The sequence below is a fragment of the Pygocentrus nattereri genome, chromosome 5 (genome assembly GCF_015220715.1).
Source record: "Pygocentrus nattereri isolate fPygNat1 chromosome 5, fPygNat1.pri, whole genome shotgun sequence".
Classification (NCBI taxonomy): domain Eukaryota; kingdom Metazoa; phylum Chordata; class Actinopteri; order Characiformes; family Serrasalmidae; genus Pygocentrus; species Pygocentrus nattereri.
Window position 1 is genome coordinate 3166197 of NC_051215.1, and position 25576 is coordinate 3191772.

Genomic DNA, 25576 nt, shown 5'->3' on the forward strand with positions numbered 1-25576 from the left:
TTCAATTACCTTCTGGACGTTTTTACTTTCCTGCTCTCACAGTCGAACAGGCCGACTGACCCACAGTGTTCTTACAGATTTATTAGTCTTCCTACTTCGTTAAAGTACAATTCCACCAAATTTCTCTAAATTTCTGCATAATTCAGCGTGTGGATGTAAACAGAGAGATTCAGTGGGTTTGGTGTGAAACGGTTCAGACGTCTTTACAGTGGTGGTGATGGGAACCAGACGTCACCATGACTACAACACAGATATAGACACTTTATTTACCATCCAGAACCACCAGAGAACCTACACGAGTCTTCTGAGTGTTTATATGGAATGTTGATGATGGAAAATAGTGGAAGATCTAATAAAAATAGAGCTTTATTTCCTTCTGCATCACCACGACTTGCATGTATCGCTCCAATACGAACGGACTTGTAATCCACCAAAATCTCCTCAAAACCATCATAAAACAGCGTCTCAGTCACCAGGCAGTGAATTCAGAACCAGTTCATGTAGGAACTTTGTGTGAGGAGCTTGTAGAGGGGGACGTCTGGTTCCCATCACCACCACTGTGAGGAGCTCTGACGTTAATCCAGGACAGAGCGTTTCACACCGAACCGCACTGAATGACCCTCTTTACATCTTAACGATTTAATTATGCAAGAATTTTGAAAAATCGGTGGAGTTCCCCTTTAAGATGATCATCTAAAAACAGGCCATCATGGCATCTGATATGGTTTGTTTTTATTGGACCGTTTTTGTTGTTTTTCTTCTCTTAAAACTGAACAGCATCCCAACTTTTTGGAGCTGGGGTTGTATTCGCCCTCAACGTCTCACACATCATGCTGGACTAAATCCAATTAATCGGGATCAATTATGCTGTTTTTAATCAAACGTGCAGCTGGTTCTATGTAGAACCGTATCCAACACATAACCCATCCATCTGAAGAACATTTTCACCATGCAAAGAACCACTTAAGCATGCTATGGGTTCTGAATAGAACTCATGGTTCCAAACAGAGCCATTTCCGTTACTGAAGAACCTACGAAGAACCATCTTTTCTAAGGTTATAGTATCAAAACAACGAAACATCATACCGATGCATGCAGAACCATACACAACACATTCTCCATCGACCTGAAGAACCTTTTCACCATGCAAGGAACAATGTGAGTGTGCTAGGCGCTCTGCATACAACTCTTGGTTCCAAACAGAACCCTCACCTTTGCTTAGAACCATCTTCTTTAAACAGTGTAGAATCAAAACAACTCAACGTACCAACAGCTGCACCCTTTTTGGTCCTGCACAGAACCATTTTCAAAAAGGTTCTATGTAGAACCATACACAACACATTCTCCATCAATCTGAAGAGCCGTTTTACCATGCACAGAACCACTTAAGCACGCTAGGGGTTCTGAACAGAAGCCATGGTTCCAAACAGAACCATTCCCTTTACTCAAGAGCCCTCGAAGAACCATCTTTTCTAAGGGTAAAGTATCAAAACAATGAGACATCATACCAATAGAACCTTTTTGAAAATTCCTCTATGCAGAGCCATGCACAACACGTTCTCCAACAAACTGAAGAACCTTTTCACCATGCAAGGAGCGATTTGAGTGTGCTAGGCGCTCTGCATAGAACTCATGGTTCTAAATAGAACCATGCTTTGAACTTTTTTTTTTGTTAAATAGTGCAGAATCAAAAAAGCTTAACATCACAGCAGGAGAACCTTTTTTCGGTCCTACACAGAACCATTTTCAAAAAGGTTCTAAGCATAAAAACCCGTTCTGACTGGCTGCCCTGCACTGTGTCCCGTTACAGGCAGTGTATTTCAGCCTGGCCTGCTTTAATGAACATCTGCATGAGTGGGCGGAGCTAAACCTCCGTGGGTGGGTGCATGCAAATGTGGTGGTGGGGTTTTTTTTGTTTGTTTGTTTGTTTGTTTTTTTGTGACATCACAGAAACAACTAAGTCATTTCTGTTTTAGCTTGCAACGTCGAGCCGATCAGATTCCGGAGTGGAAAAAACGACACGAGGCTGCGCCCTTTTCCCACAACCATCCGGCTGCACCACAAAAATGTTGCGCAACGTCAAAAAGTGGGGTCTCCCCTTCCCTCCCCGCCTCCCCCCACCCCCCCGAACTCACACCGGCGGTCTGACTATTTGCCCCGTCCGTGAGAAAGACCCTGACGTGAGCCTGCCGGACTCCACCTGCACGTAAACGCAGACAGGACCCTCGACCCTCTCTGCGGACCAGCCTCGAGGGCCGTCCCATTCCACAGCCCCAGATTTCTGCCAGACGCTCGTTTTCCCGGCTTCGGGAGCCACTCTGAGGGCGAAGGCTCGAGAACGGAGAACCAAAATAGAGCAGAGAGGCTTTTCCGCATAACTTTAATGCGCGTCTGTCCAGGGGAAAGCCTCCGTTTACCTGCAGGAACATGCAAGAAAATACCAAACCAGCAGCGGCTTTAGGTCTCCACCACCACCACAAGCCACAGGATGCAGGAAGCAGCAATTACGAAATTTGTCATGTCGCAGGCCGACGACGTGACTATATTTGGTGTGAGCAGAGCATGAAGTCACAGGCTGACCAAGTCGCAGCCACTCAAACAAGGCCAGGAGTGGCAGGAGGCCAGAGGAGAACCGGACTGAGGTTCTGGCAGTTGGAACGAAACAAGGAGGTCCGATAAGAAAGAAAGAAACAACAACAACAACAACAACAACAACAACAGCATCTTCATGATAAACACAACAGCAGCACATCCACACCTGCAGCTACACTTGAGGCCTACGCAGAACCATTTGCGCGCTTATCTGGTACCCTGCATGCTGACACGGTTCTTCAGGTTGACGGAAAACCCTGCGTAGCCCCGAAAAAAACGTTCTACTATTGTTAAAAGCTTGACATCGTCGCAACAGCGCAACTCTTTACTCTTTGCTATACAGAACCACTCGCCGTCAACCAGAAGTTAAATAACCATCGACAGAGCTCGTGGTTCTAAACAGAACCGTTACCTTTGCCTAGAACCATCTACTTTAAGAGTGTCGTTTCAAACCTACTTGACGTCTACCAAAAAGGCTCTAGGTAGAACCTTTAAAAAAAACGCATCCTCCATCAACCTGAAGAACCTTTTCACCATGCCTAAGCACCTAAGCATGCAAATGATTCTAAAGAGAAACACTCCCTTTACTAAAGAACCCTTGAGGAACCATCTCCCAAATATTCCTTTTGCTAAGTTTGCTGCTTGTTTTTAAGAGTGTAGAATCAAAACAACTCAACGGTGTACCGATAGCAGAACCCTTTTCAGTGCTGCGCAGAACCATTTTCGAAAAGGTTCCATGTCGATCCACACACAACACATTCTCAGTCTTATCAATCTGAATAAACTTTTAAGCAGATAAATTGTTCTATACAGAACTCAGGTTCTAGATAATCATTCCCTTTGCGAAAACTTTTTTGTTAAAAATAAAAAAGAGAACCCTTTTGAGAGCCACACAGAACCATTTTCAAATGTTTCTATACAGAACCAAATGCAATCCATTCACCATCAATCTGAAGAACCATTTCACCATTCAAAGAACCATTCAAATGGTTCTACAGAACTCATGGTTCGAAACAGAACAGCCACCTTTGCTTAGAACCATTTTAAGAGTATTTCAAAACAAGTTAAGTTGAGTTTCAAAACAACTCAACATAACAGCAGAACCCTTTTTGGTCCTAAACAGACCCATTTTCAAAAAGGTTCTATGTAGAACCATATACAACACATTCTCCATCAATCTGAAGAGCCGTTTTAACATGCACAGAACCACTAAAGCATGCTAGGGATTCTGAATAGAACTCATGGTTCCGAACAGAACCATTCCCTTCACTTAAGAACCCTCAAAGAACCACAAAACACATTCTCCATAAGAACATTTTCACCATGCAAAGAGCCATTTAAGTATACTGAGGGTTCTGCACAGAACTCATGCTTCTAAATAGCTTAGAACCATCTTTTTTCATAATGCAGAATCAAAACAACAGCAGAACTCTTTTTGGTCCTAACAGAACCTCTTTCAAAAAGGTAGAACCATACACAAAACATTCTCCATCAATCTGAAGAGCCTTTTCACCCTGCAAAGAACCAGTTGGGTGCACTAGACGCCCTGCATAGAACTCATGGTCCTAAACAGACCCATTTTCAAAAAGGTTCTATGCAGAACCATATACAAAACATTCTCCATCAATCTTAAGAGCCATGCACAGAACCACTAAAGCATGCTATGGGTTCTGCACAGAACTCATGGCTCTACATAGAACCATGACCTTTGCTTAGAACCATCTTGTTTGTAACAGTGCAGAATCAAAACAACTCAGAATAACGGCAGAACCCTTTTTGGTTGACACAGAATCAAGAACCCTCAAAGAACCATCTTTTCTAAGAGCACAGTATTAAAAACAACTGAACACCATACCAATAGAAGAACTTTCAAAAAGGTTCTATGCAGAACCACATACGAAACATTCTCCATCAATCTGAAGAGCCTTTTCACCATGCAAGGAACCATTTAGGTGCGCTAGGTACTCTGCACGGAACTCACGGTTCTAAACAGAACCATTTCCTCTGCTTAGAACCACGTTTTTTTTAATAGTGCAGAATCAAAACAACTCAATACACCAACAGCAGAACCCTTTACAAAGAGGTTCCACATAGAACACAGTCTCCACCAATCTGAAGAGCCTTTCTACCACGCACAGAACCACTGAAGCATGCTGGGGGTTCCTGGCTCTACACAGAACCGTTCCCTTTCCTAAGAACCACCTTCTGAAGAGCGCAGCGTGGAAACAACCCAAAGCAGCTGCCGCGCATTCCTGCAGGTCGCAGCCTCGCCGGGCCGCGCTGCGTCCGGTCGGCGGACCCCCACTCACCAGCAAGCTCTCCAAGTTGATGGCGGACCTGGGGTCCCTGATCAGGGCCTCCAGCTTCTTCAGCCTGTTTTCCATCCTCCTCTCCGCTCCAGGAGACATCGCAGCCCGCGCCTAAGTCCCTCTCAGCCCTGGCATTAAATAATATATAGGAAGGTGTTCGCTTACTCCGGGCTGCCGGGGCCTAGAGCGCCTAGAGCAGCCGCCTCCTCCGCCTCCACCTCCCTCCCCAAACTCTCTGGCACGATCCAGGATCGAGGAACCGAAAACCAATCGAGCAGAAAGAGCAGCTCAGCCACAGAAACCAACAGACCAGAGCCCAGAAACTTCTGAGAAAGTTGCAGGACTAAGAAGGGTCAACTTCTGACCCCATGTCTGGCCTCAGGCCTCAAAAGTTTTGCATTATTTTTTTATTTAGAGGATGGATCCACTTCCACCAGCACCACCACCAGCAGCAGCAGCAACAGCAGGGCGTTTTCTCCTCTCCTCTCCTCTCCCCTCCCCTCTTCTCCTCTCTTCTCCTCTTCTCTTTCTCAGGCTCTCTCTCCCCTCCAAACGTCCTGCTGGCTTTTTCCCCCACTTTGCTTTATTTTTCTCGTCTGTCCCCAAACGACTCCTCCTCCTCTTCTAAGTCGCACTGTGCTCCTCTTCTTCTTCTCCTCTTCCTCCTTCCTTCCTTCTCTCGCCATAAACTGCTTACAGACCCGTCGAGATGGTGTCCGTGTGGATTAATCGATCCAACGTTTTTCTCGGTTTTTTGGAGGGGTCCGTCTGGTTCCCTCCGCCTCTTTCTACACAACTATTCCTCGCTCTTCCAACAGCGACGGCTTTTTTTGTTTCCCACCCTTTTTCAGGCACGTCCCGCCCTCACGGCGCTGCGATTGGCTGATGTCGCGCACTCGCAGCAGCGAGTGATTGGACGGCTGTCGCGTCACCGTAGCAACCGTGAAAAAAAACAACGACGAGGCTGAAGTCAGTTTCTTGTTCGAAGTTTTTTTCCCGTTCCGCCTTAAATACCACAGCGGGCGCAGCACCATTTAAGGTGGAACGGGAGAATTCGAACAAGGCGCTGGCGAATACGAAGTAGTGACTTAAGCTTCGTGACCAAGTTGGGGATTAATATTCGACCAAAAACCTGCAAAGTTTGTTCCACTTGTATGTTTTTTTTATTATTATTAAAAGTTTAATTTTAGCTTCAAACTGACAAACTAGGCTAGACGGAGTGCAGCTCCTGGGGAAATGTGTACTATAAAAGCCCAGAGCTAACACTCTCCCAGCTCCAGCGGTAGACTGTAATATAAACGGCTTCCAATATACGAACTCCAGCAGCACTGCTGTGTCTGATCCACTCAGACCAGCGCAACACACACTAACAACACCAACACCACGTCAGTGTCACTACAGTGCTGAGAATGATCCACCACCCAAACAGTACCTGCTCTGTGGGGGTCCATGGGGGTCCTGACCACTGAAGAACAGGGTAACAGAGTATCAGAGAAACAGATGGACTACAGTCTGTAACTGTAGAACTACAGAGTGCAGCTATACAGTAAGTGGAGCTGATAAAGTGGACAGTGAGCGTAGAAACGAGGAGGTGGTCATGATGTTACGCCTGACCGGTGTATAATATAATAACTATTATATACAGACCATTAAAGAATGATATGGACCAGGTGGAAAGAGTTTAAGGTGGAAAGGGAAAATTCGAAGAAAATGTAATACACATCTGCATTATTCATACTTGTACCCTAAGTAGTGCACACAAATAAAAAACGCTTGTGCAAGTCTGCAAGTACTTGAAGCCTCTGCGGTCTGAATGGAATGGAAGTGCGTATCTTCATATATTGGAACGCAGCCCAAGTCAGTTCTATCACAGGCCCAATCCCATTTCACCCCTGGGCCCTACCCCTACCACCTAAAAACAAGACAGCTGACCGAAAAACATCAGCGGAACAAACTTTGCAGCTTCTGATCGAACATTAATCCTCAGCCAGCTTCTTGGCGGAATTTACCCGTTCCACCTTAAATGGTGCAGTCGCCAGGCTGTAACTGCTGCACCATTTAAGGTGGAACGGGCAAGTTCGAACAAGAATCTGTCGAATAGGAAGCCAGCTTAGCCGCCTCGCTGTCCAATCAACGAGCGCCTGAGTTTGAAACGCCAGCCAATCAGAGTGCAGCAGGCGGGAGTTGCCGGAATACGGGTGGTGAGAAAGAAAAAAAACGAGCTCGTCCCTCTGACGTCACCCGAGACGACAGCATTCTTTACCCATGAGCCTCTGTTCTTCCCGGCTCGCGCCCACGAACGGAGGCGCGCGGGGAGGCAGCGGCTGTAACCAAGCAACCGAGTTCGGCTTTAAGAACAACAGCGACTGCGATGTAAACAAGCGGCCCAGATGTTCCACCGATGCCAGATGTTCACAGCGTTTTGTGTATTCTCGTAGATCAAACCGAGCGTGTTAAAGGGGAACTCCGCCGATTTTTCAAAACGCCTGCCTAAATAAACCATCAAGATATAAACCGAGCCGTTCTGAGCGGTTCGGTGTGAAACGCTCAGTTCTAGATAAACTCACCGAGTCGGAACCGTTCACAGTGGTGGTGATAGGAACCAGACGTCCCCCTCTAAAAGCTCCTCACAGAAAGTTCCTACGTGGTTCTGAATTCACTGCTTGATGACTGAGACGCTCTTTTATGATCGTTGTGAGAAGATTTTGGCCTTAAACTCCATTCGTGGTGGAGGGATACGTGATATCCAGGGCGCTGCGCGGCAAAATAGTCCCTGACAGAAAACGTATTATTCCAGATCTTCCACTACTTTCCCATCATCAATCAACATTCCATATAAGCTCAGGAGACTCGTGTAGGTTCTCTGGTGGTTCTGGATGGTAAATAAAGTGTCTATATCTGTGTTGTTTTTCCATAAGTACTAAAAATCTGATAACAGAAGGCTTAATGTGAAGTTTATTTGAGCAGTAACTGATGTAATTCGATTTGTGTGTGTATATATATTTACAGCATTTGGCTGAAGCTCTTGTCCAGAGCGACTTACAATTTGATTGTTTTACACAGGGAGGCCAAGGTGGTGTTAGGAGTCTTGCCCAAGGACTCTTATTGGTATAGTGTAGGGTGTTTGCCCAGGTGGGGGATTGAACCCCAGGCTACAGTGTAGAAGGCAGAGGTGTTAACCACTACACTACCAACCACCATATATGCTGTTGGAACAAAACCTAGTACCTCCATTTTTGTCAATTTTCAGTTTTTTTCATACTTTGAAAATAGCTGTAGTTCTTTACATTGTGTATGAATTTCTTGATGTATAGACCAACCTTAGCCTTCCTGTGTAAACTGGTCAAACCGTAAGTCGCTCTGGATGAGAGCGTCAGCCAAATGCCGTAAGTGTAAATTTACAGACAATATAAAGAACAACAGATTTTCAAATAATGAAAAAAATGGAAATACACAAGATTTTCTTCCAACAGCAGCGATATATACATGCCTGGCTCTATGCATACACGCCGTATATCAGACTTCCGTAAGGGAGGCTTTGCTGATTTCTGCACTGACACAAATGGACTTGTATTTGTATCCTGCACTCCTTCAGGGAAAACAGGAAGAAAAATAAAGGGCATCATCAGGAGAAGGAGAGCGGTCTTGGCCCCAGTTCCTCCCTCCACACTTGGCCACTTAATCACGAGACACAAAATTGTTTTCTGATTAGTCGTCTGGACCAAAACACAGCGAACGCTGAACCTGCAAGGCCTTGACTTCCTGGAGACTGTACTGCCTCTCAGAGCTCCAACCAGAGTCTGTCCACCTCTTAACATGAGATGTTTCAGTGCTTCTCCTTGAGGAACACAAGCAATTTACAACGAGCAGTCATAACACTAAAACCTCCTCGTTTCTACGCTCACTGACCATCTTATCAGCTCCACTTACTGTATAGCTGCACTCTGTAGTTCTACAGTTACAGACTGTAGTCCATCTGTTTCTCTGATACTCTGTTACCCTGTTCTTCAGTGGTCAGGACCACCATGGACCCTCACAGAGCAGGTACTATTTGGGTGGTGGATCATTCTCAGCACCGCAGTAACACTGACGTGGTGGTGGTATGTTAGTGTGTGTTGTGCTGGTCTGAGTGGATCAGACAGCAGTGCTGCTGGAGTTTAAACACCTCAGTGTCGCTGCTGGACTGAGAATAGACCACCAACCAAAAACATCCAGCCAGCAGCGTCCTGTGGGCAGCGTCCTGTGGCCACTGATGAAGGACTAGAGGATGACCAACACAAACTGTGCAGCAGCAGATGAGCTGTCGTCTCTGACTTTACATCTACAAGGTGGACCGACAAGGTAGAGGTGTCTAATAGAGTGGACAGTGAGTGGACACAGAATGTATTGCATATGGTTCTGCATAGAACCTTTTTGAAAATGGTTTTATATAGCACCAAAAAAGGTTCTTCTATTATTACGAAGTCAAAGCTGTACCAATAAATGAACACGTCTTGGTCCTATATAGAACCCCTTTTCTGATCTCCATCAATCTGAAGAGCCCTTTCACGATGCAAAGAACCCTTTACTCATGCTAAGGGTTCTTGGGGTGTTCTTGGTTCTGTATAGAATGTTTTCTTTACTAAAGAACCCTTAAGGAACTGTCGTTTTTAAGAGTGCGCATCACTGCACTACAACAACCAACACTGACCTAAAGAGTCAAAGATTAGGACAACACTGCCCCCTGGTGGTCCAGAAACACATTACCTAATGATCTTCACAGTGCAGAGATAAAGTTAAGTGATACTTTTTTAATCCCACAAACGTGGAAATTCCACCTCCGCATTTAACCCATCCGTGAAGTGAAACACCACATACACACTAGTGAATACACACACACTTAGGGGCAGTGAGCTCACTTTCCCAGAGCGGTGGGCAGCCCTATCCACTGCGCCCGGGGAGCAGTTGGGGGTTAGGTGTCTTGCTCAAGGACACCTCAGTCATGGACTGTCAGCACTGGAGATTGAACTTGCAACCTTCCGGTCACAGGGCCAGTTCCCTAACTTCCAGCCCACGACTGCCCCAAATATAGATATAGATATGATGGAATTTCTCTATTTTCTGGAGCTCCCTCTGTAATTATATCTCACTGCTTTCGGGACAAAACCTTGTATCTCCAATTTTGTCATTTTTCAGTTTCTGACATAATTTGAAAATACCTCCCCGCAGGTTCAGCCCAACTCCACACGTGTAATATAAATGTGGGGGGTAAACAGAGTGAAGACCCTGAAGATGGGTTACTTTATATGTTCTTAAGACCAAGGCCAATGTTTGGTGAAGATTGAAAATGGGTCCCACAGACCCCAACACCACACAAGGGTTACACCACACAAGGGTTAAGACTAATTTTAAGAATAAGTGTTATTCTTGAAAATATTACGTCTTTGGCTGTAATAGTTGACGAGGTCAGCATTTAATTGATCATGGACACTGTCTCTGCCGCTCCTGCCTGTCCTCGTATCTATTTTCCAAGAAGGATTTTTTCTCTGTTGGTTGTTTCTTCCTCCATCACCTCTAGATCATGTTTGCTCATTTTTTCAAACACCTGGTTTGATATTTTTTCCGCCCTATTTTCCCCCTATGAGCAAGTTAACCCAGAAATAATAACAACGGAAATAACAATCAATACAAGTTCAACGTGTATCTTGCATCGTTTATGGTACGTGGTAAAATGCACTGTAGCCCACATAAGAAAACAATGCAGATTTTCTTAGTTGTTCTCATAAGACTTTCTTATTTTAGGATATTTGAAAACTTCTTAAGGCTTTTTTTTCTTAGAATTGCATTTAAGGGCCTTCTAATGAACTTCCTGGTGTTTGTTTTAAGAACCATAGCAAGTTTTTTCTTATACTATACTATACTTATACTATACAAATAATATCAGTAATCAATCATAAATATTCTTAAATATCCATACTCTACACCTGTACAGTCTTGGGGCAGTGGTGGGCTTGAGGTTAGGGAACCAGAAGGTTGCTGGTTCGATCCCCAGGGCCGACAGTCCATGACTGAGGTGTCCTTGAGCAAGACACCTAACCCCCAACTGCTCCCCGGGCGCCGTGGATAGGGCTGCCCACCGCTCCGGGCAAGTGTGCTCACTGCCCCCTAGTGTGTGTGTTCACTAGTGTGTATGTGGTGTTTCACTGCATGGATGGGTTAAAATGAGGAGGTGAAATTTCCCTGTTAGGGGACTAATAAGGGTCACTTAAAGGTATGAAAGGTGCTAATAAAGATCTCCACCTCCTCACCTTTTTCTCTCTGACTGACTCTCCAGTCACGTTCTCGAGTCCAGCACTGCTAGTAAATAACAACAGCATGTCAGTGTCAGTGTCAGTGTGTATGCATAGAGAGAAAGACAGAAAACAAACTGATCTTATCATTAAACAAATGAGCAACAATAATCAGCACTTTACCTTCTTCTCCACCGCACTGAGATAAAAAAGACTTTCTGAGAACCATTTTAATGGAGAAGTAAAGCAAATCCTCAGATATGCATCGTTTACAGGAGCTGCTTTTGGATTTTTTTCATGAAATAATAATAATAACAACAATAATAACAATAATAATAATAATAACCCTGTGACTAACCCTGCACCTGTTTTTGCAGAAGCCTGAGTCAGGAGCTTATGAATCAATAAAGGCAAAACAAAACTGAGTCATAAAGCCGCTCCTGATGTTACTGGAAGAGAAGCGGCGGTAATGTGCCAGACTCGGTCTCACGCCAGCACGAAGCTCGACGTGCTCAGCCACCGCGGCGCTGCCAAAGCAACTCCTACACTCAGCCTAACATTAAAAACTGTTATTTATTCCATGAATTGAAGACAATATTTGAGCACACAGCCTCAAACCAAAGCTCTCAGTATGTGTAAGAAATAAAAAACGCATTTAAAATCAATTTAGTGACTTAAAGTCTGAAGGATCCGTCTGTGGGTCCATATTTCAATTCCACTTTAATAAAAACTGCAGAATGAACAGTTTCAGCAGTTACTAAATAATTCATAACAGTTACTGAACAAATCATAACAGTTACTGAATAATCCATAAAGTTACTAAATAATTTACAGTAGTTACTGAATAATTTATAATAATTGCTGAATAATTCATAGTAGTTGCCGAATAATTTGAGGTAATTGCTCGAAAATCCAAAGTAGATACTGAATTATTCATACGTTACTGAATAATTCATAACAGTTACAGAATAATTCATAGCAGGTACTGAATAATTTATACTAGTTACTGAATAATTTGTAATAATTATTGAATAATTCATAGCAGATACTGAATAATTTGTAATTGTTGAATAATTCATAGTAGTTTCAGAATAATTTATAGTAATTACTGAATAATTCATAGTAGTTACCAAATTATGTATTGCAGTTTATAGCACTTAATAACTCAAAGATGTTACTGAATAATTAATACTATTTACTGAATAATTTACCTGAATAGTTGCTGAATGATTTTGAATAGTTACAGAATAATAGGTTGTAAGATTAATAACAGTATAATAAGCCAGCACTTTTAAAGCAGGCAAAGAAAAGGAAAAGCTAAATGAACATGTACAGACTAAATCCTGACTTATAACTTTATATAACCACATATTTGCTGTAGGTGCAAAACCTCAATCTCCAAAATAACAGAATGAAAAAAAAACTTTTAATATAAATTAATCCACCCAGATTTTTTCCCCCAAGTATTTGTGGCCCATTTTAATTGATCTATTCATCATTAAAATTTCAAATGAAAAATAAATAAATAAAATGGACAAATCACACAACCTTCATTTCAGAAATGAAAGATTTTAATTGTATTGGACTGAAGCATTTTATAATGATCATGACTCAGAAGCCGTATCGACTCTGGATCAGTCACGTCCGACTTACACAATAAGGTCAGTTCTGACGCCGATACAAATCCAGAATATCTGCACGGCGCATCGCCACTCGTAACATCGGGATGGAAAGGCAGTGCAACATTTACTGCACTGTAAAGCATTTGGCACGAGTGCCACTGTGAGGAACAACTGAATGAGTCAGATGACAGTTTTTTTACATGTACTGCAATAAATATACAGTAAGTTCTATTTAAGCATGTGCATATTCGACTTTGCAAAGCTATATGAGGTGTTTTGCAAACTGTCTACATAATTCTCGCAAAAGAGGAGAACCAGAGGAGGGACGTCCAGCGCTGACAGTGCTGGGAGGGAAAGCGCAACACCGTTATCTGATTACTGTCTGACTCCTGTAGACCTGGAGTTTCCCCATTATCTGATTACTGTCTGACTCCTGTAGACCTGGAGTTTCCCCATTATCTGATTACTGTCTGACTCCTGTAGACCTGGAGTTTCCCCGTTATCTGATTACTGTCTGACTCATGTAGACCTGGAGTTTCCCCGTTATCTGATTACTGTCTGACTCCTGTAGACCTGGAGTTTCCCCGTTATCTGATTACTGTCTGACTCCTGTAGACCTGGAGTTTCCCCGTTATCTGATTACTGTCTGACTCCTGTAGACCTGGAGTTTCCCCATTATCTGATTACTGTCTGACTCGTGTAGACCTGGAGTTTCCCCATTATCTGATTACTGTCTGACTCATGTAGACCTGGAGTTTCCCCATTATCTGATTACTGTCTGACTCCTGTAGACCTGGAGTTTCCCCGTTATCTGATTACTGTCTGACTCCTGTAGACCTGGAGTTTCCCCATTATCTGATTACTGTCTGACTCGTGTAGACCTGGAGTTTCCCCGTTATCTGATTACTGTCTGACTCGTGTAGACCTGGAGTTTCCCCGTTATCTGATTACTGTCTGACTCATGTAGACCTGGAGTTTCCCCGTTATCTGATTACTGTCTGACTCCTGTAGACCTGGAGTTTCCCCGTTATCTGATTACTGTCTGACTCCTGTAGACCTGGAGTTTCCCCATTATCTGATTACTGTCTGACTCGTGTAGACCTGGAGTTTCCCCGTTATCTGATTACTGTCTGACTCGTGTAGACCTGGAGTTTCCCCGTTATCTGATTACTGTCTGACTCGTGTAGACCTGGAGTTTCCCCGTTATCTGATTACTGTCTGACTCGTGTAGACCTGGAGTTTCCCCGTTATCTGATTACTGTCTGACTCATGTAGACCTGGAGTTTCCCCTTTATCTGATTACTGTCTGACTCATGTAGACCTGGAGTTTCCCCGTTATCTGATTACTGTCTGACTCCTGTAGACCTGGAGTTTCCCCACTATCTGATTACTGTCTGACTCCTGTAGACCTGGAGTTTCCCCACTATCTGATTACTGTCTGACTCATGTAGACCTGGAGCTTCCCCGTTATCTGATTACTGTCTGACTCATGTAGACCTGGAGCTTCCCCGTTATCTGATTACTGTCTGACTCATGTAGACCTGGAGCTTCCCCGTTATCTGATTACTGTCTGACTCATGTAGATCTGGAGCTTCCCCGTTATCTGATTACTGTCTGACTCGTGTAGACCTGGAGCTTCCCCGTTATCTGATTACTGTCTGACTCGTGTAGACCTGGAGCTTCCCCGTTATCTGATTACTGTCTGACTCGTGTAGACCTGGAGCTTCCCCGTTATCTGATTACTGTCTGACTCGTGTAGACCTGGAGCTTCCCCGTTATCTGATTACTGTCTGACTCATGTAGACCTGGAGCTTCCCCGTTATCTGATTACTGTCTGACTCCTGTAGACCTGGAGTTTCCCCATTATCTGATTACTGTCTGACTCATGTAGACCTGGAGTTTCCCCATTATCTGATTACTGTCTGACTCATGTAGACCTGGAGCTTCCCCGTTATCTGATTACTGTCTGACTCCTGTAGACCTGGAGTTTCCCCATTATCTGATTACTGTCTGACTCGTGTAGATCTGGAGTTTCCCCGTTATCTGATTACTGTCTGACACATGTAGGTCTGGAGTTTCCCCGTCATCTGATTACTGTCTGACTCATGTAGATCTGGAGTTTCCCCATATCTGATTACTGTCTGACTCACGTAGACCTGGAGTTTCCCCGTTATCTGATTACTGTCTGACTCATGTAGACCTGGAATTTCCCCATTATCTGATTACTGTCTGACTCCTGTAGACCTGGAGTTTCCCCATTATCTGATTACTGTCTGACTCGTGTAGACCTGGAGTTTCCCCGTTATCTGATTACTGTCTGACTCGTGTAGACCTGGAGTTTCCCCGTTATCTGATTACTGTCTGACTCGTGTAGACCTGGAGTTTCCCCGTTATCTGATTACTGTCTGACTCATGTAGACCTGGAATTTCCCCATTATCTGATTACTGTCTGATTAATGTAGACCTGGAGTTTCCCAGTTCTCTGATTACTGTCTGACTCATGTAGACCTGGAGTTTCCCCATTATCTAATTACTGTCTGATTAATGTAGACCTGGAGTTTCCCCGTTATCTGATTACTGTCTGACTCATGTAGACCTGTAGTTTCCCCGTTATCTGATTACTGTCTGACTCATGTAGACCTGGAGTTTCCCTGTTATCTGATTACTGTCTGACTCATGTAGACCTGGAGTTTCCCTGTTATCTGATTACTGTCTGACTCATGTAGACCTGGAGTTTCCCCGTTATCTGATTACTGTCTGACTCGTGTAGACCCGGAGTTTCCCCGTTATCTGATTACTGTCTGACTCATGTAGACCTGGAATTTCCCCATTATCTGATTACTGTCTGATTAATGTAGACCTGGAGTTTCCCAGTTCTCTGATTACTGTCTGACTCATGTAGACCTGGAGTTTCCCCATTAACTAATTACTGTCTGATTAATGTAGACCTGGAATTTCCCCGTTATCTGATTACTGTCTGACTCATGTAGACCTGTAGTTTCCCCGTTATCTGATTACTGTCTGACTCATGTAGACCTGGAGTTTCCCTGTTATCTGATTACTGTCTGACTCATGTAGACCTGGAGTTTCCCCGTTATCTGATTACTGTCTGACTCATGTAGACCCGGAGTTTCCCCATTATCTGATTACTGTCTGACTCATGTAGACCTGGAGTTTCCCTGTTATCTGATTACTGTCTGACTCATGTAGACCTGGAGTTTCCCTGTTATCTGATTACTGTCTGACTCATGTAGACCTGGAGTTTCCCCGTTATCTGATTACTGTCTGACTCATGTAGACCCGGAGTTTCCCCATTATCTGATTACTGTCTGACTCATGTAGACCCGGAGTTTCCCCATTATCTGATTACTGTCTGACCTGGAGTTTCCCCATTATCTGATTACTGTCTGACCTGGAGTTTCCCCGTTATCTGATTACCCAAGTGCATGTAAACATGTTGATCTGATTACTGACAATACCTGATTTTCTGTCATTATAAGATTAAACGCACATTAACATTACAAAGCTCATAATTTTGCAGCCAATCAGAACCAACATCCATTCTTTCTTTTCTCACCATCGTAAGGCAGGTAGTTTAGCTGAGAACATTTTCCATGAGTTTGACCGTCCTTCGTTAACCCTAACAAATTAAACCCTTTATTACTGTCATTTAACTGTCAATTTACAACACATTTATTTAGCCATAGGCAAACGTCTGCACACCCCTGACAAGTCTACTCACACTTTTTTTGTCATCTACAGAGATCAACCTAAACATGGCATTTTCTACGCACTTTTGATTTATTTGTATAACATATTTCACATATAATTAAACATATTGGGTGACAAATTAAGCACAAAATATAACTTTTGCACAGACCATACTTTGTTTCACTTTTCCCAAAGTGTTAAATTCAGCAAATAATAACATCAAATAAACAGTAATTGTTCATTAACTTTGTTAAAATGTGCAGGTGTGTCTCTGTAGAGGACATGTAAATTTATCTAAATTTTTTTTTTTTATTTTTACTAAACTTTTAATGGGGGGGGCTAAACGTTTGCAAACAACTGAGTATGTAATTACATAGTTTGATACAAAATATTCTTGAAGGCGAGAGTTCATTTAGTGCAGAGTCTTGATTTCATTTACACTACGGTTGAGTTTGGAATCACTTGTCAAATTAAGAAATGTTTAAGCAGTAGAAGCCGAGACGGAGCATGTTATCGCAGAATAACATCCCGGCTGTGATCTGGTGGCCGTAGATCATCCCAGCCGTGATGTTACTGGTGATAACTCCGTCCTCGAGTGCTCTACTGCTTTAATACAGCAGCTGAATAAATACAGTAAGAAATGAATAAATGGATGGATGGATGGATGGATGGATGGAAATGAATAAACTGGCCGTGAACGCGGCGTTTAATATGTTTTAATGTTCAGCTCCTTCCTCCTAATTAGAGCTCCTTAACGAGCAGCTTGTTGCTATGTCAGAGTAACGAGCTCCGCCCACTCGCTGCAGAGTATGCTGTAAGCCCCGCCTTCTGAAGATCAGACTAAGCCATAAAACTGACCCAATATCAGGTTCAGCTCAGTTTGGTCAGTTTGTCCAGATCAGTATTAATGTTGTTTTGTTCCAGCCGGTCTGTGAAGCTTCTTACAGCCCGTTTAGTTTGGCGAATGGTGTTGGGTTCATTTCTGGCTGATTCCAGGTTGTTCAGCTGTTCTTCTGTCACAGCTGCCGACTGAAAAGCTGCTCAGTGGTGACGACAGATTGGGAATTTAGTGTCGTCTCGTCTTCAGAGTCGGACCAAATCGGCTGTCGGTCAGATGTGGTCTTAACAGCGTCCGTTTTCTGTTTGTGGCAAAGTAAGAGGTAAAAATGTTCAAATGGCTCGAGCGTCTCCTACAGCTGTCAGAGTCGTTGCTTAGCAACGGCGTCTCAGTGGAGTGATAGTGTTTGTGAAAAGCCTGTGATGTTAGGGTGAAATAACCGCCCGGTTAGAACGCTTCTCAACCAATCAGCTCGCGTGGCTGGAAATAACTCTTATATAATATTCAACAATTATACAGTGTTTATTCCCAATTTAAAATTCCCATATCCTACAATTCTCTTTCCTTTTTTTCACTCCTCAGGTCCATCTATGACATTTGGGAGATCTTATCATATTTCATTTTAACATGACCATTTTCCAGCTTCTCTTTATGCCTTATAATTAAACAGGCTGTTTTTGTTACTGTGCCTTAAAGACTGATATAGGTAAATGAGCTTTGTTCTGATTGGCTGCCCTCATTCAAAAAGTGGTCTGGGCTGAAACATCCCTTATAAGGTTACTGTGAGTGGGCGGGGCTAAACTGAATAAGAGGACTTATGTAAATGTGCTGGTTATTGAGACACGATAAACTCATTTAATTCAAAATGAGCTGTTTTTGCAGCTTCGTTTCATTTTCTTCACTAAAGAACCCACTAAAGAAAATGGTTCTATATAGAACCGTGAACACTCTGCATGATTTAAGGATTCTTTGCATCATGAAATTGTTCTTGAGATTGATGAATTTTCTGTAGATGGTCCTATATAGAACCTTTTTGAAACGGGTTCTATATAGCACCAATAAGCCTTCTATTTTTACGATATCAAGCTTACAACAACTGAGGAACCCTTTTGAGTGCTATACAGAACCATTTTCAAAATGGTTCTATATAGAACCATACAAAGCATATCCTCACACAATCTACAGTGTTTATGAAATTGGTTCTATATAGCACCACAAAGCGTTCTTCTATTGTTACAATGTCAAGCTTACAACAACAGAAGAGCCCCTTTTGGGTGTTATATAGAACTCTTTTCAAAAAGGTTCTATATAGAACCATCTATCCACATTCATAACCATTTTCCATCAATCCAAAGAACTTTTCATGATGTAAAGAGCCATTTAATCATGTAAAGGGCCCTTTGAGCGTTTACGGTTCTATATGGAACCATTTTCTTCACTAAAGAACCCCATGAAGAACCCTTTTTTTAAATGTACAGTAATTTCTTGTCATAAAATTTTTATTATCAGTGAGATTTTTCGATTTTCGCTTTTCAAATATGAGAAATTCTGAATATTAATTTCATTATTTCATTATTATCAGTAAATGTTGTTGAAATCTGACCGAACTGGACTTTATTTGATCTGATATTCAGTAAATGGTGTTGAAATCTGACCGAACTGGACTTCATTTGATCTGATATTCAGCTGTCGACTGTATAAGATGTTGATATTCCTACTCGGCTACTTCAGTAAACAGTATAAGGCACTGAGTCGTGATGCAGGTCAGACGTAATGATGTTCTGGACCTTCGCTTCAGGAAATTTTCTCTAACTGGACCTTTTTGGATTTTAATGAAAAACCCCTGCTGTACAGCTTTCTCCATGATAATGGGATCATCTACAGCTCCGTTTATGATGGAACATTTCCGAATTTGTACAGCTTCCTATAAATTGTTTGAAACCTATAGAATATTAGCATCGTATCATAACCGTTATACATGCGTCGGCAGCAAAACGGATTATTCAAAAGTGATTCCAGACTTTTACACAGTAGTGTATACAGTATTTGTGCACCAAGCCGAGCCTTTTAGAGCACAATTCTCATTTTAGCATTAAAACTAAATCTTTTCCGCACAAATTACTGAATGTGCTTGATTCAAATGTGTCTGTTGTTTCCATATGATTGTAATACATCAGCACAGATTTTGTCCGCCTGTTTACACGCTTTTGATAATAACTGCGCTGACGTTATATATTTTACTCCTGATGTTCACATTTAACATCGAGTCCATTAAAGGCGTCTTTCTAGCAGGGTAGAGTTAGTTCTGTTTGGAGATGTTTTGGTTCTTCAGCAGCTAAAATCTCTCAGCTAAGATAACGGTTGTGACCGTCTGTCAGCAGGGCTGCATCTCAGGACTCCGTTTGGTCTTTCGGTGTGATGCCGTCAGAATCAGCAGCTTGTCGATCCGCATCAGCTCTTTACCCAGCTCAGTACACACCCGGCTGCCAAACGTCTGGTTGGTGGTGTTGGGAACTGTGTCGGAGTACAGAGGCACATAGCTGGGGAGGGGGGGCTCCGCCCTGGGGCGACCCTGAAGGAGAGATTTTGGAGAGAACCGGGGTTGATCAAATGCAGTCGTGTGCAGATGTCAAATGACGTTCTAAGTGTAAATAAGTTAATACTTTCTCTACAGAGAACACACTTCTGCACAACTGAATGCAGAAATACTGTTTATTGGAATACTGTTCATGGAAAATGCATATTTATACAGGAAATATTCCAGGTAGCGCTCCGCAGAACAACCAGGACGTGATGGTCATCCTAAATGGACAATATAATTTTCCTAATCTAAGGAAAATGTAAAGATTAAACAAAAAATGTACAGACACCAACTGTCTATACGTCCAATATACCTGTTATAACCTTTGCCTATGCACATTTTGTCTACGTTCAAAATACTCATATACTGCTGACTATGCAACTTGTCTTTGGTCTTCACACTGTTTGCTATTTATCCTTTATTACTGCACTGGAAAATCAGCCCGATAGTGTTTCGTTATACTGCACTACCCTGTATTGTATAATGACAAAGTTGAATTGAAATGAATTGTAAAATGTGGCCTGTGCAAAAGTTGCAGCAGATTTTATAGTTTATTATATAATGTTTTCCAATATGTTAGAAAATCAGCACTAAAATTAGCAAATAAATGCCATATTTAAATGTGCTCACAACTAAATGTAATTTGACCAGGGGGTGTCAAAACTTTGGCACACAAATGGGGCAGTCGTGGGCTGGAGGTTAGGGAGCCAGCTGGTCGCTGGTTCGATCCCCTGAGCCAACAGTACATGACAGACTTGCCCTTGAGCAAGACACCTTCCCCCAACTGCCCACCCGGGTGCTGTGGACAGGGCTGCCCTGGGTAAGCATGCCCTAGTGTGTGTGTTCACTAGTGTGTATGTGGCGTTTCACTGCACGGAGGTGAAAGTTCCCCGTTGTGGGACTTAATAAAACCCACTTAGCTGAATCCGCAGTGTGCCACACATCATCATAGCCCAACTAAGCTCTAGGCAAAAAGTGCATTTCTGATTATTTTTTAATGTAGGTGCTGTTTTTATTTCATATGTAAAAAACAGGATCTAACAAAGCCCAAAATGTGTAGATTTATTTTTATTTATTTTAAAAGAAAAGCTGAATAAGCCGACAAGGTCCTTACCAGCTGGTCAAAGTCTTTCAGAAAGCCCCAGTTCTTCTCCCTGAGAAGAAACGTGAGAGTTTATGAAGGAGGACAAGATGAACAAAGATTAAAATCCTTATATGATGCAAAATGAGCCTCCAATGGATAATACATCACACTTTAAGACACTGTTACAGTGGGAACGTCATATATACTATCTGTGGGGTCTACGGTCGAAACAGACACGATGCAGAAGCAGCTCCGCAGTTAAAAGCATAAAGGAAAAGCAATAAATACAATATTTTCACATTGCCAGTACATAAGACCGAGCACTGCACAGCTCAGATCTAACAGGGTGCTCTGGTGTACAGTAACCGCAGCTTTACAGCAAACGTAGGTTAAATAATACGGACTTTGTCCACTAGTGAGGGGACGCTTGATGCAGTCTATCGAAACTGGCTCCTTTGAACTGTCCACTTCAAAGAACTGAGCATCTAATGAATTCACTGGGCTGTAAATGATTATTCAACACAGAAGAGAATTCAGAAACGTTGTTTTTAACGTTGTTCACTTCAGCGGCAGATATTTAGCCCATTGCTCTGATTTTAAAAGGGTGAAATGGGAAGGGTCACTATTCGCGTTTGGTAAGTCTTCAGCCTGTAACACAGAAATAAACATTTACAGCACTGTGTGAAAGTTTTAGGCATCTAAGCAAATTGTTAAACAGTTTCCCTCAGCAGTGAGTTTATCACAATATACATTAGAATAAAGTCGTATTCATGTGTTCAATATGCATTTTCCAAGCATAATTGGATTTTGCATCACACATGGCCCATATTTGCTGGTGTGTGTGTGTGTGTGTGTGTGTGTGTGTGTGTGTGTGTGTGTGTGTAAGAGAGTCAGCTCATACAGACGTTGTGTATAAATTTCTCTAGAGCAGGGGTCTTTAATTAAAATTCAAAAAGGTCCAGTTAGAGAAAATTTCCTCAAGCGAAGGTCCAGAACATCATTACGTCTAACCTGCATCACGACTCAGTGCCTTATACTGTTTACTGAAGCAGCCGAGTAGGAATATCAACATCTTATACAGTCGACAGCTGAATATCAGATCAAATAAAGTCCAGTTTGGTCAGATTTCAACAACATTTACTGAACATCAGATCAAATAAAGTCCAGTTGGGTCAGAATTCAACAACATTTACTGTCAGTTTCCTCTTTTTAGATCACGTCATGTGGAATATCTTCCCTCTGACTCACTTTCTTCTCTGACTGCTGTTTCTCTCCTCGTCCCTCCCCTGTGTGCACAGATCTGATTGGCTGAGTAGCGTCACGTGGGATATTTACAACACCTGTGATTGGTCTGTGAGTCCACCTGGCTGCTAAAGTAGCACCGTAATGACCAGAAAATCTACGCCAACTTAAATGGGGCCACCTCGTCAAAATGAACAATTCTACATAGTTTATCAGTTACAGGTCCAGGTCTGCATGGGACAGCGTCTGGGTCCGGACTCGGACCGCAGTCTGCCTGTTAGTGACCTCTGCTCTAGGGGGTGTCTGGGACACAATATCAGTATAAAATATTGTTTATTTGCATTTTCCATAAAATTAGGAAAAGTCGTCAAGTATCACACACACAAACACACACACACACACAAACACATACACACACACACACACACACACACACACACACAAACACATACACACACACACACACACACATTTTCTAAGCCACTCCTTCCTCAGGATTGCAGGTCGCCAGTCCATCGCAGGGCAGGCAGACAGACAGACAGACAGACAGACAGACAGACAGACAGACAGACAGACAAAAAGACTAAGGATATTTTATGAGTTGCTGAAGAGGCTTGGGGGTCTTAGGGACACCAAACAGAACATAAGGCTTAAAACCCTGAGTTCTATGTAGAACATCTGCATGTTTAAATGGTTCTTTTCATGGTGAAATGGCTCTTCGGGCTGATATACTGAGTTGTATATGGTTCTAAATGGCTTTCTTTGAAAATGGTTCTATACAGCATCAGAAAGGGTTCTTACACCATTATAAGCTTTACACTCTAACCCTTTTTGGTGCTACATAACCTAGAACCACTTAAAAAAAGAAGAACCATTTAAGCATGAAATGGTTCTACATGTAACTTAACTGAAGCGTCCTCTTTACTAAAGGACCCTTGGAGAACCATGTGCTACAAGTAGAAGAACCTGCGCTCCAAAGAAGTTGCACTTTAGCTGACCCTCTGAAACGAATCAGTTCAGATGAACCGACTCACATACCACTCGTGCGTCTCTACTGTAAAGCACACCGTACAGAGGGCACCCGGTCAACCGCAAATCTTTCCGTATCAGATAACGACGAAACAAAAGCCCGCTTTAAAAGATTATCAGTTCGACATGGGAGAAAGTCGGCGGCCAAAACGGCACCGGTAACCGGTATTTTATCATCAGTGCAAAGAGTGTGACAAAGTTATGGATTATGACGAGGCTGGAGTTGGCTTCTTATTCGAATTTCCCCGTTCCACCTTAAATGGTGCAGCAGCCGCATTCTAGCGCCTCAGAACTGCTGCGCTAGAATGCGGCTGCTGCACCATTTAAGGTGGAACGGGGAAATTCGAATCAGATTCTGCTGACTTGAGCTTCGTTGGGTTACGTTACCATTCCTTCGCTCCGGTTTGCTCGGCGTGCACGAACTCCCGCCAGACTTGGTCCTGTTTTACCGGGTCTCGGGTGTCGATATCTCGCTCCGGCGGCTCGTTGCTTCGTGCCCTGCCCGGCAAGGGTCTCACCACAGACACCGAGGACTGCGAGGCGAGGGCGACGCTCGGTCGCTCCGGTAAACGATAACCCGCCGAAGTGGCTCTCCTGACGGTTCCTTTCCTATCCATAATCCACAAGCCTAAAATATCGATTTCTGTTCCTAAAATATATTTATATAACAATTATTGTATTTTATTTATGTACATTTGTCCGCCTAAACTCTCTCAAACAGTCCTCCTCAGTGTTAGCATGTTAGCTTGCTCTGGTTGCTATGCCATCACTGCAATCACTACACAAGAACAGCGGTTAGAGTTTTTTGGTTTGTTTAATTATTTCCCGCCCGTATTCCGCAGACTGAGCTGGGATTGGCTGACAGGAGTGAGTGTGAACTTCTAACCAATCCAAACGCAGGACGCGGGATGCTACTATCCAATCATAGTGAGAGTTTGTCGAAATACGGGCGGGAAAAAAAATAATGTGCGAGCGAGAGCTCTAGGTTGCCTGGGTGACCTGTACCCGCTCTTGTTTACTCGGTCCGGCAGGCGGGCTGTTTGAGGGGGATACTCTCACAAGCTTTGGTTAATTCACGAGAAAACGAGACATCCGGACGGAACAAAGGGCTTTTTGAGGTTTAAAAGAGTGAATAGGGAAGGGGGTTGAGATAAAAGCTCCTTTTCCGAGTGAAAGATGAGCCAGCTTGGGTCAAACAAATCAGACAAAATCACTATTATTCAGTCACTGAAGCTGCCAGACTCATTGGGTTCAGTCTCAAACGTCGCCCTGTTCCCTATGTAGTGCACTTCCTACAGGTCAAGGGGGTGCTCCCTTGACCTGTAGGAAGTGCACTACATAGGGAACAGGGCGACGTTTGAGACTGAACCCAATGAGTCTAAAGCAGCTGGATTTGCTCACTATAAGGGCTGTCTGGATACGTTTTGGTCGCATAATGTTGCACTCATGCATTCACTGATTTTTTACAGCATAGTCTTAGTTGTACAATAATAATAATTAATTTTTTTTTTCCCAAGATGAAAACAGGACAAACATAGTTTCTTGCTTTCTTGTCTTGGTTGTAGCCAACAGCCTAGTCATTTTCATGCCTGTGTCCTTGACTATGAGTTGCATTAGGTCAAGCAATTTAAAATCCATTGTTAAACTGTTTAAAAGATGTCAGGAAGTACAGACAGATAGATTAGTTCATCACTTTTCAGCAAAAAAGGCAGTGCTGGGAGAATTGGGATGAGATATGAGGAGAAAACGATGGTAATGTGCTAAAATGTCAGCATTTTATTCAGTTTACTGCATTTGTTGTTATTGTTAGGTGCCATGACGTCAGATCCAACCATCTAGAGAGTGTTTCTCCAGAATGTTCTGGCTTCTGTTTGGGCCTTCAGGCTTCTGAATGGCTGGTTCATGATTCCTCTTATTGCTACTATCTGTCTTGTAGCTGGTCGTCCTCTTCCAATGAACTGATTCTTCTCAGAATCTTTCCAAAATGAGAGCTTCAGTTTGGTTATCCAGGCTCTGAGTGAGAGGCGAAGCTTGATTTGGTCTTCGCCATCCATGGTACCCAAAGGCACCAGAGTTCAAAGGCATCAATATTTTTCTTGTCCCCCTTTCTACTTGTCCAGCTTCCACATCCTTAAAGGTCCACAGTGAAGACCACAGTCTGGACAGTTCTCATCTTCTCTCATCCGGCTAAGGCTGTCCACCACTTCTATATCTACATTAATGGTAAACTCAAGTTTTTTCCATTGTTTTTTTTTCCATACTGGGCTGAAGTCCCATCTATAGCTTTCCTAATAAGGGC

At 43.0% G+C, this 25576-nt stretch overlaps 2 protein-coding genes across 4 annotated transcripts in view; both read right to left on the minus strand.

Moving 5' to 3' along the window:
• The window catches only part of rock2a (rho-associated, coiled-coil containing protein kinase 2a), a 78525-nt gene extending 72802 nt beyond the window's left edge, over positions 1-5723 (minus strand). For 2 of the 3 annotated variants that reach the window (XM_037538657.1, XM_037538658.1), the window contains exon 1: positions 4902-5723. In XM_037538657.1, coding sequence (XP_037394554.1) covers positions 4902-5000 — 99 coding nt within the window. In that variant the 5' untranslated portion in view covers positions 5001-5723. The remainder of the gene's footprint in view (positions 1-4901) is intronic. The other variant, XM_037538659.1, reaches the window with a different exon arrangement.
• Positions 5724-17639: 11916 nt separating this feature from the next.
• c5h2orf50 (chromosome 5 C2orf50 homolog) lies at positions 17640-24002 on the minus strand. The gene is made up of 3 exons (XM_017718259.2): positions 23665-24002; positions 21037-21076; positions 17640-19913 (listed from the first exon to the last, which is right to left on the minus strand). The coding sequence occupies exons 1-3, from the start codon at positions 23892-23894 to the stop codon at positions 19716-19718; spliced, it is 468 nt and encodes a 155-aa protein (XP_017573748.1). The 5' UTR covers positions 23895-24002; the 3' UTR covers positions 17640-19715.
• Between the last annotated feature and the right edge of the window lie 1574 nt (positions 24003-25576).

Excerpts from the sequence above, each read along its gene's own strand:
- c5h2orf50 (XM_017718259.2), bottom strand. The coding sequence starts at position 23,894 with ATGGATAGGAAAGGAACCGTCAGGAGAGCCACTTCGGCGGGTTATCGT. Across the intron at positions 21,077-23,664 it reads CAAACCGGAGCGAAGGAATG|GGAGAAGAACTGGGGCTTTC; the intron begins GTAACGTAACCC and ends GTTTCTTCTCAG. Across the intron at positions 19,914-21,036 it reads TGAAAGACTTTGACCAGCTG|GGTCGCCCCAGGGCGGAGCC; the intron begins GTAAGGACCTTG and ends TCTCTCCTTCAG.